We start from the raw sequence: 20,312 nt of genomic DNA, 5'->3' as shown, positions 1-20,312 counted from the left end.
TAGTTCAGGAGTTGATTGTCGATGCATTTTTCCATAATTTTAGCCAAGGGTGACAGAATAGCTGTGGGTCTGTAGTTTGAAAGTTCAGGAGACTAGTAGTTCCATACCTTGGAACTCCTTAAACAAAAAATGTCTTTCTTTCCTGCTTGGGCAGAATTTAAATATTTACAAGAGTTAATGCATTCTGCAAGTCAAGTAACTAAACACACCTTGCACTGTGGTTTTGATGCCCTAGAAGCTTTTTCCAGGGCAGCAGTCACTGGATCTGTCACTAGAAGGCATGCATGGTTTAAGGAACAGCCCCTGCCAGACCATGTCAAATCTAAATTGTTGGATGCCCCCTTGCACAAAGATAACTTATTTGGCACTAAGGCAGAAGAGGTCTTAAAAAGATGGAAGAGAAAGCAAAATCTATGCAAACAGTTAAGGATTTCATGCGGGTCCAGCTTTCTAGGTTCACCTGGTGCCCCATCCTCGATCTATCCATTCTAAACACCTTCCTGGTGATCCCAAAATTCAAAATGCTCACCCACCAGCAGCTGCTACCTATGCTCCCCAAGGACGCTTGGTTAGACACCGTAGATCTAAAAGAGGCCTACCTCCACATTCCTATCAGGGAATCATGCAGGAAATATATCCGCTTCAGGGCAGGATCTCAACACTTTAAGTTCTCTGCGCTTCCCTTTGGCTTATCTACTGCTCCCAGAGTTTTCACAAAATGTCTGTCTCTGGCCATTGCCTTTTGCAGACAAAGAAATATTCAGATTTATCCATACTTAGATGACTGCCTTATTCAGGCAGACAGCCAGGAAAAGCTGCTCAAGCACCTGGCCTTTGTAAAGACCCTCCCAACCTCTCTAGGGTACACAATCAACGAAAAGAAATCCAAGCAGGTGCCTACCCAAAGGATAATCTTCCTGGGAGCAAGTTTGGACAGAGCATCCCAGATGGCATACCTTACACCAGAGAAACAAATTTTCCTGACAGCCTACTTCTCTCAACTATCCACCAGGCCCCAGCTAACTGCAAGGAAGATCCTGCAGGCTCTGGGGTTCATGGCATCTTGCGTACTAGTCATTCATTATGCCAGACTTGCATATGAGGAAACTTCAGTGGTACCTAAAGAGCCTTTGGTCTCAACACACTCAAGACCTGGAAACTCTTCTACCTATAATTATTCGCATCAAAAAAGATTTTCTTTGGTGGGCAACAGCATGCTCCCTCAACAAGGACTACCTTTCTCCCCCTCGCCACCCAAACCCTCACCACAGATGCATCAGACTATGCTTGGACTGCACACCTGGATGGCAGGTGCATACAGGGCCAATGGAGCCCAGAGCAAATCCCTCTGCACATCAGTCAAAAAGAGATGATGGCTGTGCAGCACACCTTGATAGCTTTCAAGCCCCTTCTCACTCTCCAGGGGTTCTCCTGGTCAAAACGGACAGCACCACTGTGATGTGGTACATCAACAAGCAGGGAGGGACTCACTTCTACCCTCTATGCAGACTGGCCATGACCTTTTGGCACACAGCCTCTGCCATGCAATTACACCTGTTAGCACAATTCCTACCAGGCTCTCTCAACTCTCTGGCAGACTAATTAAGCAGAAATCTTCTGTACCCACATGAGTGGCAACGCAGGAGAAGTTCCTTCACCCTAATAACTCAGAATTGGGGAACCCCGAAGATCGACCTATTTGCCTCCCACACCAACCATCAGCTCAGCAAATTCTGCACCAGGGAGCATCACTGCATGGCTTGGAAAGTGGATGCCTTGTCCTTCCCCTAGGTCAATCTATCGGTCTATGCCTTTCCTCCCCTACCTCTCATCCCCAGGGTACTGCTTAAAATAAGGGAGGAAAAACCAAGGACCATTCTTGTAGCTCCAGACTGGTCCCGGCAACACTGGTACCCCCTGCTGCGCAGCCTGTTCCCGCTGCCTCCATAGCATTTGCCTCAGATTCCAAACCACCTTACCTAGAGGGAAGGCGAATTGATGCATCCCCAATTGCAGGCACTCAATTTGTCAGCTTGGCTTATTCCCTAACCCCGAACCAATCTGCCAACCTCAGTAAACCGGTTCTGGATGTTATCCGTGAGACCAGACACCCTAGCACCAAAAGGTCTTATGCTGATAAATGGAAAATGTTCTGCACATGGAACCGGGCTAAGGGAGCCAATACGGCACAGCCCTTCCTCCCTCTCATCCTGGATTACTTAGCTGAACTACTACACAGTGGCCTCTCTTTCTCCTCTATAAAAATGTATGCCTCTGCTATTTCTGCTCATTTCCACACTGAGCAGCCCCTTTTCTCACAGCCTTTCATCAAACAGTTCCTAAGAGGGGCTAGCAACTTGAGACCACACAGAAGGGCACCAGCTAGGGACCTTAACTTTGTATTGGAAAAGTTCCCCCTCTCCCTTTCGAACCAGCTTCTTCTGCAGAGCTAAAATTTCTCTCCTGGAAGACAGCATTCCTTCTGGCCATCACTTCAGCCAGAAGCGTCTCTGAACTGCAAGCACTCATGGCTGTGGAACTCTTCATCATCTTCCATGCAGACATGGTATCCCTCAGAACTAACCCATCCTTCATGCCAAAGATGGTGCCGAGTGTGGCTCTCAACCAATCCATTCATTTGCCCACCTTTTTTCCTAATCCCCAAAACAAGGGGGAAAAGGATTTTTCACTCCCTAGATGTGCACAGACAGCTCAGATTCTATCTAGACAGGACTAAATCCTTCAGAGAGTCTGATCAATTGCTGGTTAGCTTTGCTACAGGGTCAGAAGGCAAAGCCATCTCCAAACAAACCATTTCCAAATGGATAGCACACTGCATCAATTTCTGCTACAAAACAGCATGAAAAGCTGCCCCCAAGGGGTCAGGATACATTCCACCAGAGCAACTTCCACCTCTGCAGCTTTCCTCAGCGGGGTCCCCACCAGGGACATCCTGGAGGCTGCACTGTTGACTTTTGTTCGTTCCTTCGCCAAGCATTACCACCTGCCTATCTTCTCCAAATCCAGGGCAGGCTTTGCCACTGCAGTCTTGCAGGGCATCCTAGCCAGCTCCCAGTCTTCTTGACTGCCTCCACCCTTTTCTTCAGCTTTGGGAATCAACCCGTGTGTGATGACTGCAACAGTGAAACACGAAGAATATAGTACAGATGTTCTTCATGTTTCACTGTTGCAGTCATTACATTTGGGTAATCTGCTTGCAGGTTGCCCTCAGTCGGCCTGATTAACAAAGTCTTGGGTCCTGCGTCGGTTGCTGTCCCTTCTTCCATGACATCAGGTCGTCAGGGGTATAAAACATGCAGCCAACGCCATTACATCAGTCTTTCTTGCCGTGCGGTGCCCGAAGCAGAAGCAGTTCGCAAGTGCCGGTCGGCCAACTCCTGAAATTTTCGTTTTCGAGTTTCAGAACCGAAGTCTTCAACTAAAGCCAAGTACCCCGTTGGGGAAACTTTTTCTTGCTCCTTACCGATGTCAGTAAAAGTTAATAATTGCATTACTTGTGGAAAGCAAATACCTCATAAAGATTTTCATTGCCTAGGTCCTGACTTGCTGTCAGTTTTGTGCTTTATTTAATCAGTGCACTATCCTTCGTTGGTATATTTTTGCCTCTAAATATTTCGCTTTTCTCTTTAATTATCCAGAAATGTCGTCAGTTAGCCATCCGACTACCAGGATTCCGAAAAAACGCAAAGATAAAGACAGAGACAGGCCGCCGAGGTCCAAAACTGCCAACGACGCTTCTCCTAAGCCAGTCGCCAGTTTGCCGATACTAAGTGAGGCACTTTCGTAGCCCCTGATACCCGCTACTTCTGCTTCGCAGGGCTCTACTGAGACCCATTCGGAGTCCGTTATGCCACGAGATGCTTCAGCTATGGAACCCGCGGATGTCTCTACCGTGAATAGGGCCGGAGTCGTTGTGCAGGCACCGGCTTCTGAGGGTGTATTCAGGCCTACGTACTTTCATATTAAATCAACGCCTCCTTCATTACTTAGGTCTAAATCTCGATCCATGCATAAAAAAACGACACCCAGGCCACATGCTCAGGCCTCTATGTCTAAAAAACAAATGATAAGAATGGCTGAAGATCTAATAACTCTAATCAGGGGTAGCCAACCCCCCCGCCCCCTTCTAAGAGGCCTAGGACTGAGGTTGATTATGAATCTTCTGATCAGGATTCTGTTTTTTCTGACTCTTCTGATGACATGGATTTGTCCTTACCTACTTATGAGGATTCTGATGCAGAAGATTTGTTTCCCTCTGCTTCCCCTCCTGAGGATTTTTTTTTTGGGGTAACCTTACATTCTCTAAGGGAGCATTTCCACTTGGAAAGCCAGGATTATTCTGATTCAAAAGAGGCTTAGGGATTTCCTTCTCTTACCTCAGCATATGCCTTTAGCTATTCCTCTTGTACTAGACATTGTTGATGATGCTTTCTCGGAATCTAGTTTGGCCCCTGATTCCCTGCCTCCTGCTCTCAGAAAACCTGACAGATACTGCAGGGTCCCAGAGTCCCACAAGTTCTTTTTCAAAAATCCTATTGCAGATCCAGAGACTGTTTCACAGGGGCCCAAGGCATTAAGTCTTCTACTGCTAAAAATCCTACCCCTTCTGATAGAAACTCCAGGGTGCCGAATAGATGGGGTAAGAAGGTTTACACTTCTGCAACCTTGGCCATTAGGGCTTTAAACTGCCCGTTTCATATGTTAAAATATCAGCAACATGTTATTGGACTGCTTAAACAGAAAATGATGTTGATTCCTGACTGTGTGGAAAATAAAGAATTACAGGATTTAATGCATTCTGCCGAACAAGTTGGAAAACATACTTTGCAATATGGTTTTGATTCATTAGAGGCCTCTTGCGGGGCTGCTGTTACTGGGTCTGTGCTCAGAAGTCATGCTTGGCTTAGGGAGCAATCTTTGCCTGATAATGTTAAAGCTAAATTGTTGGATGCTCCTTTAAATCAGGACCGCCTGTTTGGCAACAAGGCTGAGGAAGTTCTTAAAAAGATGGAAGATGAAGCTAAATCTATGCAAACTGTTAAAATTTTTTACAAGTTCAGCCTCCTAGATTTAGTAGACACTGGCCCTCTAAGAATTCCCTTCCAGGTCTTCTCAAGCCAAACCCAGACACAGCAGAAACCCCAGGTTTTAGTCCCAGGGGACTCACAGAACTTAGCAGTGGGGGGCCTCCACTTCCAAGTCTGGAAATAATAAGACTCCCCCCTATGGTAAACTGTCTCGATGACTTCCTTTTAAAATTTCTAAGCACTTATCATCTGACTGCCCCTTTGGGGGGAAAGATTGCTCTTCATGCAAAGAATTGGGAACTCATTACCCAGGACAAATGGATTTTAATTATAGTGTCCCAGGGATACAGATTTCACTTACACACGTTGCCAGCACCAAGTGGGTGGCCAGACTTACCCCCAAATCAGTGGGCTGAGGCCCAAAAAACAAGTACTTTCTCTCTTAAGCATGGGGGCTATTCAACTGCTACCAGAAGAGGAAAAGGGACAAGGTTTCTACTAGAGACTTTTCCTGGTACCCAGGAAAGACAATTCATGACGTCTTATCCTGGACCTGTCTACTCTAAACACCTTTTTGGAGATTCCAAAATTCAAGATGCTGACTCTTCACCAATTACTTCCTATGCTAGGCAAAGATGCCTGGTTGGCAACACTAGATTTAAAAGAAGCATACCTGCACATCCCAATCAGGGAATCTTGCAGAAGATACCTATACTTCAAAGCAGACTACACACACTATCAGTTCTCTGCACTGCCGTTTGGCTTATCTACTTCGCCCAGGGTATTCACAAAGTGCCTAGCTCCAGTTATTGCATTTTGCAGGCAAAGAAATATTCAAATATACCCATACCTGGGCGATTGTCTAATTCAGGCAGAAAGCCAGGACATACTTTTGAATCATCTGGCCTTTGTAAAAAGGGTTCTAACTTGTCTGGGGTACACCATAAATGAAAAGAAATCACAACTGGTACCCTGTCAGCAAATTATATTCCTGGGAGCAAGCTTGAATACAACTTCCCAGATGGCTTACCTCACGCCAGAAAAGCAAATTCATTTGATAACTTACTTCAAACAAGTGGCCACAAAAAACCCTATCTGCAAGACAAATACTGCAAGCCTTGGGGTTCATGGCCTTCTACATTCTTCTAATTCCATATGCAAGACTGCATATGAGGAAACTACAGTGGTATCTAAAAAGCCTATGGTGTCAACATTCTCAAAACCTAGAAACTATGATTCCTATCATTCCTTACCTACGCCTAGAGTTCCTTTGGTGGACAGAGGCCTGCCACCAAAACAAGGGACTACCTTTCACACCACCCCCTGCCGACCAAACCTTAACAGATGCATCAGACTATGTATGAGGGGCTCACCTGGCAGGGAAGTGCATTCAGGGAAAATGGAACCCAAGTCAAATGCACCTGCATATCAATCAAAAAGAAATGTTAGCTGTACAGAATACTCTAGACAGCCTTCAAGGACCACATTCTTCCAGGGCAACTAATGGTAAAGGCGGACAACACCACTGTTATGTGGTACATAAACAAGCAGGGGGGTGCACATTCGTACCCCCTCTGCAGACTAGCCATGGCATTGTGGAACACAGCCTTGAGCTACCAAGTGCAAATACAAGCTCAATTCCTGCCAGGAAAATTAAATACACTGGCAGACAGACTAAGCAGAAACCTCATGGACCCACACGAGTGGAAACTGGAACCAAGGATTTTCAACATGTTGACAAGCAAATGGGGGGAGCCCAGATATAGACCTGTTTGCCTGTCCCCAGAACTACCAACTGGACAAATTTTGCACAAGGACTCCCCACAAACAAGCCTGGAAAGTGGATGCTCTGTCCTTCAGCTGGAAAAACCTATCAGTCTATGCCTTCCCTCCTCTGTCTCTTCTCTCCAAAGTACTACTAAAAGTCAAACAGGACAAACCAGGGATGATATTCATTGCTCCAAACTGGCTGCGCCAACACTAGTACCCCCTCCTGCGCAGTGTGTCAGAGATATCTCCATGGCACCTGCCTCAGACTCCTTCCCTGCTGTCTCAGCAGGAGAACCAGATTCTGCACCCTCAGCTTCCAACACTGAACCTTGCAGCCTGGCTAATTACTTAATCTCTCCTTTACCATCCCTCAGCAAACCTGTGATTGATATCATCTTAAAGGCAAGGAGGCCTAGTACTAGAAAATCTTATGCTGAAAAATAGAAATTATTCTGTGCCTGGAACCAGTCTCAAGGAATGAGCCCAGCAGTGCCCAATTTACCTCAGATTTAACAATACTTAACTGAGATGCTTCACAAGGGCCTGTCTTTTTCCTCCATTAAAATCCACACCTCAGCCATTTCAGCTCATTATAACACAGAACCTCCCTCCTTCTCCCATCCACTGCTCAAGCAGTTCCTCAGAGGGCCAAAAATTTGAGACCACCCAGGAGAGCTCCATCCCCAGCCTGGGACCTTAACTTTGTCTTGGAGAAACTCACTCGACCTCCATTCAAGCCAGCTGCTACTGCATACTTAAATTTTCTTTCTTGGAAAACAGCTTTCCTCTTAGCAATCACTTCAGCCCTTATGGCAGTGGAGCCTTTCATCATCTTTCATGGGGACAGGATGTCCCTCAGAACCAATCCATCCTTCATGCCCAAGGTGGTATCCAGTGTGGCTCTTAATCAGTCCATTCATTTGCCAACCTTCTTTCCCAATCCACAGAATAAAGGGGAATGCATACTGCATTCCTTCGATGTGCACAGACAACTTAGATTGTACTTGGACAGGACTAAACCTCAAAGGAAATCTCAACAACTCTTGGTAGCATTTGCTGCAGGGGCAGAGGGGAAGGCTATTTCAAAGCAAACCATTTCTAAATGGATAAGCCATTGCATTAATTTCTGCTATAAGCACCATGGAAAACCTATCCCCTAGGGGATCAGACCTCACACCACCAGGGCTGCATTTACCTCTACAGCCTTTCTCAGAGGCGTCCCTACCAGGGACATCCTAGAAGCTGCTATCTGGAGTTCTGTACATACTTTCACCAAGCATTATCATTTGCCAATTTTTTCTAAATCCAGAGCTGGCTTTACCACTGCATTCTTGCAGGGCCTTATAGCTGGCCCTAATGCTATCTAAACTCCTCCTCCCTACCATAGCTTTGGGAATCAATCCAAATATAATGACTGCAACAGTGAAACATGAAGAACATAGTACAGTTGTGTACACTTACCATAAATGTAGATGTTCGAGTGTATTCACTGTTGCAGTCCTGGTTACCCTCCCTCCAGCCCCCTAACTTATTTTGGCTATACCTCTACTTTCCTTTACTATGCTTAAAAACCTGTGTGGTGTATTTGCTTTTTTGTTGGAGGTATATCTTTGTGCTTTTTTGTTTAATTGCTTCCCATTAGGGGGGCACCTGACATCTGGGGCAAGAAAAACTGATGTAATGGCGTCGGCTGCATGTTTTATACCCCTGATGATGTGACGTCATAGAAGAAGGGACAGCAACCGACGCAGGACCCAAGACTTTGTTAATCAGGCCGACTGAGTGCATCCTGCAAGCAGATTACCCAAATGTAATGACTGCAACAGTGAGTACACTCAAACATCTACATTTATGGTAAGTGTACACAACTGTACTTTCTGTACACTTACCATAAATGTAGATGTTCGAGTGAATTCACTGTTTTCACTGTTGCAGTCCTGGTTTTCCACCCTCCACCCCCCTTCTCTCTCTCTCTCTCTCTTCCTCTGTCCTTACAGGGAATTTTTGGTATCTACTTTCTACTGGTGGTGGTCTTCCACAATAACCTAGCTCCCTGTTTGGGGGCTCCTGACAGTTGTGGCAAAAAAAAAAAGTGATGTGATTGCGTCGGCTGCCTGATTTTATACCACTGACAACCTGACCTGGAGTGACAGCAACCTACTCAGAAATACTAAGCCTCTGGTATTCAGGCTGTCTAAGGGCTACCCAAGGCCGGATAACCCAAATGTGATGACTGCAACAGTGAATACACTCTAACATCTACATTTATGGTACGTGTACACAACTGTACTTTCCGTCATGCTGTGACATTGTGTTAGACTTTCTATGCTATTTCCTTCACTTCACAGGTATTCCATAACTTCAGCTTCTGTTTAACTTGTACTTTAATAATCTTCTGTTGTACATTTTCCCTTTCTGATGTTATTTATGTTGTGAAATTTTCCATATCTAGGTGCCTTTGCCTGTATTTCTCTTCAAATATATTTGGAGCTGCTTAATGGATTGATTAGTTTTGCTTTCTCTTTTGACTAAATATTTCACCATATCTGATCTCTTTCTTTCCCAAGTCCAAGTTTCTTTTTTTGTTTATATACTTTTCAAAAACCTATAGGCTTTGTTCTTTATATTGTCATACTTCTGTCGCTTCTTTTTCCAAATGGCCCAAAGATTCTTGGCCTAAATAATGTTTTCATGGATCTGTTGTGTTAATAAACAGAAATTTCCATTTGAAGCTTTTGACTGTTTTTCTTGTGCAAGTGTTTTTCTTTTCTCTGTTAATCTTTTTGAATATCTACTATCTTGAAATTTTGAGCTGCTTACAAAATAGTAACAATACTCAATTTTTTCCCTTATTCTCAATAGTCCACTGTATCATCTTTATGGCTCTTTTGTGGCCTGTTTTTTGTGGACTGCGTCTTCCTTCTATAACAGGGGGACATCCTCCCCCTGAGCTTGGCCTAACCCCATTGTAGAAATGATTCCCTGTCTTGAGGATTGTACACTGTCATATTTTCCAGTCTGGGCACCAGTGTGGATACCAGGATTGTGCATTTTTTTTATCCTGGGAATTGAGCACCCAGCTGTCTTTTCATTTTTACCCTACTTCTTTCCATGATGTGTGCTATATAAAATAGTCTGTATATCCATACCTTCTTAGTGAGATTTTGTAAAAACAGGGTCCACCTTGCGAAGGTACTCACCAAGAATTGAGGATGGACTCAGTTCCAGCAATACTACTCTCCTTTGCTTGCTCATTTTATCATCTCTCCATTCAGATCCCGAAAACCATTACTAAACAGCCTTTGCCACAGTAGCAGGCTAGCAAATTGCCTCAGCTGCAGATAGCTGACTCTTTTGTGGTCAAAGCTGTTTCTCAGACCACTCATCTTTTTTGTCATGCAGCCACTATGGACCAGGGGTTAGAGACCTCCTCTGCAGCTTTTGGGGTGCCCTCAGTGGGCGAGTGAGAGATACTCTTGCAAGTCTTCAGAGATTGGACAGGGAAGGCGCCCCTGCTTAGCCAGAATGTTGTGCGCATCCCTGGGGAAGCTGTTTCTGCCATTAATAAACATTCATCTTCTCCTGCACCAGTTTCACTGGACAGGAGTAGTTTATTATGCTGACACAGGTCTCCTACAGGCTCTTGATCTTTCTTATCAAGTGGCTTCTGGTCAAAAGAAAGAGATTCCTCTTTTCCTGGAGAGATTCAGAAAATCTAATATGGGGAGGAATGTGGTGGGGTAGGTGCATTTTTTTTCTCCTTAGATTTCTGATTCAGACTCAGAGGAGCGCTTGTTATCTGAATCTTCCTGTCAAGTGTTCTTTTCCTCGGAGACTATTACTAGAATGTGGCAGTCTTTTTAATGGGAGAACACCAAGGTTTCTCAGGCCCTAAGAAAATACTGTGATTTGTTACAACTGGAAGTCCCAGAACCTCTTTCCATCTCCCCAGTGCTGTTAGCATTGGAGGATGTGTTTGCCACAACCTCTGGTTTTCCTGACAAGCCAGCCTGTTGCACCCAAGAAAGCAGATAGAATGTGCAAGGTTCCTCAGCCCAACAGCTATAGCTTTAGTTTATCCAGATGCTGCCAATAATTCTAATCTTTCTGACAAGGATTGTAAAACAACTGATAATTTTGGGGGGAAAACATGTATGCTTCTGCAGCTTTAATTTTTAGAATTTTGAATTGTCAGGCTCATATGCTAAAGTTTATTCTGACTACTTGTGAACGTATGAGAAATAGGGTTACCACCTGTCCCACTTTGCGAGGGACAGTCCCTCTTTGGGTAGTTGTGTCCTGACAAAAAATTTAAAAAATGGCAAATGTCCTGAGATTTTAGGACAAAATTATTTCCAATATTTTATGTAATAATTGCATAAAACAGTTATTCTGTATCTAAAATACCTAAATGTTATAAGAAACAGAATAAGCAACTAAAATGCTACAAGAATAAGCTTTTATTTAGGCAAAAAAGTTAAGTTCTATCCTTTGTACTGACCGTGGGTATGTGTCGGCCTGTAAAATCTGATGTTTGTACCGAAAATGTCCCACTTTGGCCATTTGAAAAGGTGGCAACCCTAATGAGAAATATTTTACAGTGTAGTTGCCTCCTGTGAGGAAAAGTCTGCTTTGTGTGGTTTAGTTATCTCAGTTTCTCAGGCACTGCTCATTGTTTAGAGTAGATATTACATCCAGGGCTGTTGCCATTGGTACTGTATTGAGGAGGTTTGCCTGGCTGCATTCTCAGAACCTCCCAGATGAAGTAAAAATTGAGGTTTTGAATTCTCCTTTGGATGGCGGTAAAGTTTTGGATCCTCTGCTGCAGAGGTATACTGTTTGACATATTGTTCAAGGCCATTGCCATATGTGCTGCTTATATCACGGAGGTGGTGCTGCGGTAGCTTTGTTGCCTCATAGCAAGACGTTTTCCCATTCGATTCTCAGCTAGAGCGTCTTCTGTGTGGAGGCATACGTGAATGGGGCGTGCCTTCGTTGAAGGTTGTACGTCAGGGCTGGTAACCCGGTATGTAAAAATCCACTACCAATCATTAGCGGACCGGAGTTCCGCTGTGGCGACCGCTAACCGGGAAAAGCCAAAAGACACAAAGTTATCTTAGTGTGTAAGATGCATGCGAAACTGAAACTGTGACAGATGTCCACAAATTAAATGGTTACAAGCAAGGTGCATAGTCTAGAAGCAGAGTGCACTTTGGAACAGTAACGTTACCAGAGAGCTTGTCTTAGCTGTCTGCCACCTTGGATTTGTCCTAGAGGTATTTGGCATTCTCCTTGGTTGTTATGAAGGGTACTACAGGAGTTCTCCCCTGAATAAATTAAAATTGTATGAAGGTCCTGACATTAAGGTAGAGCCCTAAGGAAGAGACACTCTTAGCACTATGAATACTCACCCAACATAGTCTTCTTTTTATTTGTGCAAATCAAGATTTAGATTACTACAGGAATGTAGTTGGTTATGCGTATTCACTATTACCTATATAGTGCTTACATTCATTCATATGGGTATTGCTGGTTTCTGTCCGATTTTGAGTAGAATGTCTAGAACTGAGAAGTTGTGCTTGTCAGGCAGTATTTAAATCAGACTTATTACCACACTACTCTGCTAACTGTTTATGCTGGCAGTAGTACCTATATTTGTTTAACCTGGAAGCTGACTGTGTCCTGGAATGTGATATATACTTTTGTTTGCTTTGGTACTAAATTTTCTTTTCAAAATTTTCCATTGAATACATCATGTTTGTGTCTGCAGGTGTTTTAAACAAATGACCCACTCTTCTGCTGAGGTGGAATTAACATCTCTGTCTCGACTACTCTACCTTTCAGTTTTGCATTATTCATGTGATTGTCTTAAATTGAACAACAACAATGTTAACTGTGAGCAAGTTTTTCACACATTCAGTTAGGAATGTCACAACCTTTATTTTCTTTTGTGTTCACAGCACATGACATCTTATATTCACTTAAGGTGTTTATTTTGTACATGTAGATCTGCTGTGAAGGTCAGTTGTGTTCTGTTTAATTTTCTACAACACAAGATAGGCATTTGCTTTGTGCTACATGAGATACAACAGTTAAGAACTGGTTGAAGCATAGCTGATACTCCCCGAATAGAAGTCTTGATGATGTGGTTATTATGGATACTGTTGCTGAATTCTTACTGTAGAATACTTTGTTACAGTGATTGTTAAATTAACTGTCTTTATTCAACCACACATTTAAGACCCAGTAAATGTGAAAGCCTGTTTCATGCAATATCCAGGTTCTCTGAGAAGGTTAAGTGACTTGCCCAGTGTCACAAATCATAGTGATGAATATTCAAGGGAATGTGATCTAGATTTGGTCCATCAAGGGTATCAGGTTTATATAGCCATCACAGCTGATTGAAAACATGGATTAATCAGGTTGCTTGATAACACATTTGCTTGACATACTAGAGATTGAATCTTTTTTCTTTAAAGCTGTTAGTTTGTTCTTTGGTAAAGTTGTTGACACCGTTTCTGTTTTGGCAGTAGTAGGTTGCAGAGAGGACTTCACCCTATGCACCCTTAGACTTAATTGTTTGCAAGTTTGTTTATCCATCAAAGGAAAGTAATAGTGTTTTCATTAGGTTATAGTTTTTTTACAAGCATTTCAGGAAATTTATTTATCATTTTAGTTGAATTCAGTAATATTTTCCATGCGTTTGTGTTTCAGGCTGTTTTGATTCCTGCAAGCATTGTACAGCTGCTGCAAGACATATCCCTTAAATATGACATTTAATTTTGCTAACGTCTTAAAACAGCAAAGCTTTAATTTTCTTTTTCTTTTTTTTTGCATTCCCTGTGATATACACTGTTTTTGGACAGGTAGACCCATTCATTTAATCCTAGTTTCTCATGCGGGACTGGAATAAGAATCTTATTAGTGATGCAAGCAGCAAGGTTTTTCACAGATGGATCTGGATTCAAGTTTGTCTTTGAAGTTAAGTTTTCCTTTGGGCTGAAACATCAGTTAAACATGTTTGCTGTAAGAATTTTGTGGGAATATAGTTCTCTTTTGATGCATCCGTAGAGGTTTTGAATAGAGTCCAGTCCCATATTTTCTTCCCCAGGACAGTGAATATCTAAGCTCTGCTTGGAGCACTACGCTCTCATTTGGTTGGTAACTCTTTGGTTCGCAAATGTTCCAATATCCAACTGCATATGATTATCCTGTTTTCTTCTACTCTGTCCTGTGTGTGTACTTTGTGAAAAAAAAAAAAAAACTTGTGTTTTAGCAGTTAATATTTTTCTTATCTTTTGCAGGACCATTGCCACATTCCATGGATTATTATAGTAGCAAAATGTTTAGAAAAGTGGTGGTCTGAGGTATGTGTTATGCTTTCAAGAAGATTTCTGATCTTGTATTTCTTGATTGACTACTTTTCTATATAAATTAGACTGTGCATTTAATCCTTTTGATTTTCATTGCCTTTCTCCTATTTTTATTTTACAATCTGATTTTTTTTATGTTTTTAATTCATGTTTCTTTCCAGGGTGTCACAAAGAAGTTTAATAAATAGTGCAGAATGGCTTTCCAAACCAGTGTTTTTAACTACACCAGTAGAGAGACTTTTACCTATTGCATATTTCTCATATGTGTATGGCTCCAGTTGTTTAAACTCAATTGCCATTTTAAGTATTGCTTTGTTACTGTTTAAAATTCATAGTTAGTATGTAGAAGTTGGGGAAGAGTGGTGTGACACTGCCATCATTGGATTTGAACATTGTGAATGGGAAAATCAGCATTTCTGTAATAAGGTATATAGTTGTTAGACATGTTTTAGTAGAATTCTTTAATTTTATAGGTTTTAAAATTCTTCATTTTAGAAATATTCATATCTGTTGGCATAGAAGCATAAAGCCCTGACTGTGATCCAGGTGACTTAAGTTCCATCAGTGGTTTAGGCGCCTGCTGGTGTGAGTGAGGAAAAGAATCACAAGACTGTTAACTGTTTGGCCTCTCCTAGGGTAGTATTTTTCAACTGCTAGTCGGTGGACTGGGTCTGGTCTGGCAGAAATTTCCTGCCAGTCCATGAAAGACATGGGCCCGCTGGCTGGGCGGGGTGCTGGCCGGGAGACTTCGTTTTTAATTTAAAAAAGTCTTTTTTTTTTTTTTTTAAGGGCATTCTTCTTTAAGAAGAGTGGCCTTTGTGCCTGGACACACAGATGTGACAGGTGTGTGAGACTTGTTTTCATCTTCTGCATCTGTGCGACCTGCTTTTACATCTTCGTCTTTCGTGCACGCGGAATTTGAATGCCAAAAGACGTTTGAAATGCAGACCACAAACTGACAAGCGAGAGGTAGGTGTATGTGTTTTTGTTTGTGGTAGGTAGATAGGTATGTGTTTATGTAAAAAGTAGGTTTTGTGTTTTTGTGTGTGTGTGTGTGTGTGTGTGTGTGTGTGTGTAAGAAGTAGGTAGGTAGTGATGCATTTGCGTGTGTGTAAAAAGAGGGAGGGAAGTATCTCTCAACTGTCCAGATTTTCACAGAATATCCTGAATTTTGCCTCAAATTTTTAGTCTGTTCCTCATAAAATGTGTGGGTTTTTTTGGGGGTCTATTGTGGCAAATCTGTGAGGACAGAATTCACTAAATAATGAGAGGCATTTTGACTTTCAGACTTCATATCCTTCAGAAAATTCACAGTAACACAATATATTTTATTCTAGGAACTTTATAAGTTTGTGAGAGCAATATTTGAAGTTTGTCCCTATTTTGGGGGCTTTGTCCCACTGTTTTTTTTTGGCTTTGCCTAGATTTTTTGTGCTAAGAGGTTTTGTGTGTTTGTGTGTGTGTGTGTGTGTGTGTGTGTGTGTGTGTGTGTGTGTGTGTGGTAGGTAGGTATAGGTGCATTCGAGGGAAGAAGGTGTGTGTGTGTGTGTGTGTGTGTGTTTGTGTGTGTGTGTGTGTGTGTGTGTGTGCAAGAATAAGGGAGGGAGGTATGTGTGCAAGGAGGAGGAAGGTAGGTGTGTGTGTGTAAGGAGTAGGAAGGTAGGTAGGTGCATCAGAGACATCTCTTATTTTGACTGTAATTTTAGCTCTGTCCCTCTTAATCCCATCTAAAAGTGGTGATTTTTGTTAAAAAGGTGATGAATTACACTTAATAAATTATGACAATAAGTAGAGTTACAGACTTCTTTTACTTTTATTAAAAAATATGTATTCATCCATGTTCTGTTATTTTGTTAATGTCTGAAGTTAATAATACTAATATACAAAAAGTATCCTTGATTATTTCTGAATTTGTCCATGATTCTGTTGGAATTTGTCACTTTTTGGTTGAGAGGTGTGTGTGTGTGTGTGTGTGTGTGTGTGTGTGTGTGTGTGTGTGTGTGTGTGTGTGTGTGTGTGTGTGTGTATGGTAGGTAAGTAGCATACATCTCAACTGTCATATTTTTGATCTGTTCCTAGCAAAACTAATTGAAGTTTCAGCCTTTCGCATACAACTCACAAACGGTGATTGTTTTAATTGGTTCCTTATAAGTAACTTTTTTTATTTCTGCCTTAGTGGTCCCCAAAATAATTATCCTATTTTCACCGGTCCCCAAGTGTAAAAAATTTGAAAGTAACTGTCCTAGGGGTAGATACAGAAGCACATGCATAACAGACACATTCCCATGGTTGAATCCATGGTGGAAACTGGAGACCCTGTGGGAGTGTTAGTTTCAAGGGGAGCAGGGCTGTCCTGAACATCCTCGCTGACTCCTGTTATATGTTGATTCCTGAGTGTGTTACCAGGCATGTCAAGTGCTGTTAGGGCAGCAAAAAAAATCAAACACTTGAACCACCCCGATGGCTGCCTAAATTGACAGTCCCTCTTAATTGGCACTCTCCCTGGTATATGAAGGCAGTTAACAGAGAGATGGTCTGATGGCTGCTAGGCAACAAGGGCATACCCCCCCCCCCCCCAAAAAAAAAGTGTTGCATTCAAAAGTGTGGATAATTTCTGTGTATGGTATGAGACTGTACTTGCTTTGCCAGTACATACAAATAACAGCAGGCCAGAGGGGAATGGAAGTGAGCACCTTGACAGTGACTTACCCATCCTGGGGCAAAGTGTTGACAGCCCCAGCACAAAGTAACCAGCTGAGGCAATGCCAGTAACTATGTGAAGGGTAGGGTAGGGTTTGTGTTAACTGGTATTTCTTTATGCCTTATTATATAGTGTACTTTGAGAGTATGTTTCAAGTTTTACTGTCTAACTGTCTTTTATGTCCATTTTTCGTACCAAAACATCTTGGGGTATTTTTGCTGTTGTTTTATTCAGCTTTTTTTGTTTACATCATTCTTACTTTTTTGAAAATACTGCAGTTGGCCCCTTTACCAGGTTTTCAAAATTATTATTATTATTTTTTTTATTTCTAGTATTGTTTAGCATAAGGTGATCTCCTTGTTTTCAGATAATTAAAAGGCTGAATAAAAATTACGTTCCCATGACAAAGGAGGTCTGAGAAAGTGATGATGTTTCTCTTCATCTAATGCAACCTTTGGGGGTTATTGAATCTGACCTCAGCAGTTTTAATAAGCTTGGATCCAGGGCTCTTCTCCTCCCCTACTCTTGATTCCCTCGGTTCCCCAGAGTACCTCAGATCTTGTTTGTCTCTTGATCCAGTGGGATGCAGAATTCAAGGGCTCTATTAGACACGTGATAAGTGCTTTTAAGCGTATTCCTTTGCCAGAACCTTTGTATTGTCTTTTTTTTTTTTTTTTTTTTTACTGTCGATAGTTTATTGTTTTATATCTGGTTTCCTCCTCTAAAAATAATTTAGGTACTTTTGTAGGATTCTTCATTAGTATAGTGTAGACTTTAGCTTTAGTTCCCTTTGTCGTAGTGTGTTCAAAGAAAAAAAAATGTTTGACATTTCTTTTTTATTGTGACTGTGTACTTTGAGAGTTGTTTGTTCAGGTTTCACAGCTCATGAGTTGCAGCTGTGGTATTTTGTAGTTCCTTTCTTGTTTTTTTCCCCTTGCAGCATAACAGACAAGAGCCCGGGTTTTAAATAAATGTTTGGATGTGGCCACAAAATCTTGCCACAGGATCTGCACTCCTTGTGTTTATTGCTCAATGTAATTTCTCCAAGTCTTTTGGGTTTCTAATACCATGATGGGAATGGGTCCCATTTCTAAGTCAAAGTATGCTTAAAATGTGTACAATTAGTATTGTTTCAGTCATTGATGTTAGCCAGAAGTGCTCTTCACAGTACCTGCAGTGTGTTAGAATTGACGACTCCTGCAGTTCTTATGAAGTTGCATGTATTGGGTATCTAAATAAGACTGTGAATTCTTTTTTATGAGAAACGTTGCTCCTGCTACTGTTGGAACTGTGTAGGTATCCTCCTTTCACATTGCCCTCATTTCTGTCTTTATTGTTTAGGGGTCGCCCACATGGACACAGATTGTGAAGCGTATGCCTCTTTTGGAGCCAGAGCTTTGCAGGGGTGACAGGACAAACGTATTAAAGGGGCTTCTTCCCACCTAAGGGGAGGGGGGATTCAGCTTCTGCTGCCGCAGAAACATGTTCTCTGTCCCAAAAGATAGAGGATGTTAAGCTAAGGAGAAGGAGAAAAACAAGAGAAAGAAACCTAAGAGAAGGAAAAGGAACAAGAGAAGAGATCCAGAAAAAATGTTGCCAAATCTGTTAGATACAGCTAGCCCTGCACCCAAGACTCCAAGGCGCTTGGATCCAGAGCCTGTTCTGGTCCAGTCACCTTCCCTCTCAACTCTTTTTACTTGGAGCTGGTGAGTCTGAGGCTGCATTCCCCCTTTCTTCAAGAGAAGCATCCTTCTCAACCATCTTCTGTGGCTTTATCTTGGGTCCTACCGTTCATCAAGAAGTCTTTTGGAAGCAGATGTCGACAGGATGATGGGGAAGGTCCTTCAGACTCTGATCCAACTGGGGATCATGCTAACGCTGACCCTATCAAGGGCCCCATGTATACTCCCTACTGACCCGTCATTGCTGTTCCTGTTCCTGTGCATTTATTGGATCCAAAACCTAAAGATCCGAGCCTCCCCAGTGAAGCACCAACATCAGAGCTGATAGTTTTTTTAGTTTTAACTCCTGTAGATGTTCATCGTGTTACAGTGCTGCAGTCATTACACTTGGGTTATCCTGCCGTCAGGTGGTTCCCCAGTCGGCCTGAGTTCCAAAGTCTTGGTCCGGCGTCGGTTGCTGTCGCCTCCTCCCTGACGTCAGTGCGGCAGGGGTATATAAGATGCAGCCGGCGCCATTTTCTTTAGTCTTTCTTACCGCGCGGTGCCTGAAGCAGAAGCAGTTCGCAAGTGCAGGTCGGCCGACTCCTGAGATTTTCATTCCGAATCCAGAACCAAAGTCTTCTACAACACTAAGTACCCCGTTGGGGAAACTTTTTCTTGCCTCAGACCGATGTCAGTAAAAGTTAATAACTGTATTTCTTGTGGGAAGCAAATACCTCATAAGGATTTCCACTCCTATTGTATTCCATGCCTAGGCCCAGACCACGATGTCACTGGTTGTCGGTTTTGTGCTAGGTTTAACAAGTGCACTATTAAACGTTGGTTTGATTTTGCCCGACATTACTTTGGCAGAAAATGCAATTACACCATGCCGTCGGAACTTCCGACGACCGGATTACATAAAAAGCGCAAAGACAGGCATCCGAGGCCCAAAACTGACGACGAGGCCTCTTCTAGGCCGGTCGCCGGTTCTCCGGTTTTTAGTGAGGCGCCTACGCAGCCCCTGACGACCACATCCACAAACCGCCTCTGACTCCCACGTGGAGCTGGATGGGCCTTCGGACGTTGTATGTTCTCAGCCCACCAAAACTAACCCTTCTGAGGGGACCGAAGTAGCTGAGCAATCCACAGCTTCAGAGGGTGTCTTCAGACCTACCCAGTTAACCATTAAATCCTCTGCTAACTCTAAGGCCCCATTAAAAACAAAGAAACAGTCACAGCATTCTCCAGGACAGGTTTCCATGCCTAAGAAACAAATGCTCAAAATGGCCGAAGACCTCATAACCCTGATCAGGGGGTCCCATCCCCCCCTGATACAAGGCCCAGACAGGATGCAGATTATGAATCTTCCGACCAGGTGTCCATTTCTTCAGATTCATCCTCAGACCTAGGATATTCTTTTCCCCCCTTATGAGGATTTGGATGCTGAGGAATCAATTCCATCAGCCTCTCCGCCTGAGGACTACTCCTTTGGGAAGACCTTACATACCATGAGGGAGCATTTCCATTGGGAAGGCCAGGATTACTCAGAATCCAAGAAAAGGCTCAGAGCTTCCTTTTATTGCCTCAGCACAGGCCCCTTGCTATTCCGCCAGTGTTAGATATTGTGGATGATGTGTACACTGAATCCAGCTTAAACCCTGACTCCTTACCTCCAGCCCCAGTTAAACCTGATAGATATTACAGAGTCCCTGACTCTCACAAATTTCTGTATAAAAGCCCTGTTGCTGACCCTGAA

The 20,312-nt window shown here is 42.8% G+C and overlaps 1 protein-coding gene across 1 annotated transcript in view; it reads left to right on the top strand.

Annotated features, from left to right (window-relative positions):
* The window catches only part of NAE1 (NEDD8 activating enzyme E1 subunit 1), a 1,377,685-nt gene that overhangs the window by 276,301 nt on the left and 1,081,072 nt on the right, over positions 1-20,312 (top strand). The window contains exon 9 of the mRNA XM_044081916.1: positions 14,123-14,185. Coding sequence (XP_043937851.1) covers positions 14,123-14,185 — 63 coding nt within the window. The remainder of the gene's footprint in view (positions 1-14,122; positions 14,186-20,312) is intronic.

Source organism: Protopterus annectens, chromosome 8.part1 (genome assembly GCF_019279795.1).
Source record: "Protopterus annectens isolate FY-2018-M chromosome 8.part1, PAN1.0, whole genome shotgun sequence".
NCBI lineage: Eukaryota > Metazoa > Chordata > Ceratodontiformes > Protopteridae > Protopterus > Protopterus annectens.
Note: the sequence above shows the minus strand (reverse complement) of the source record. Positions and strands in the feature narration are given on the sequence as shown.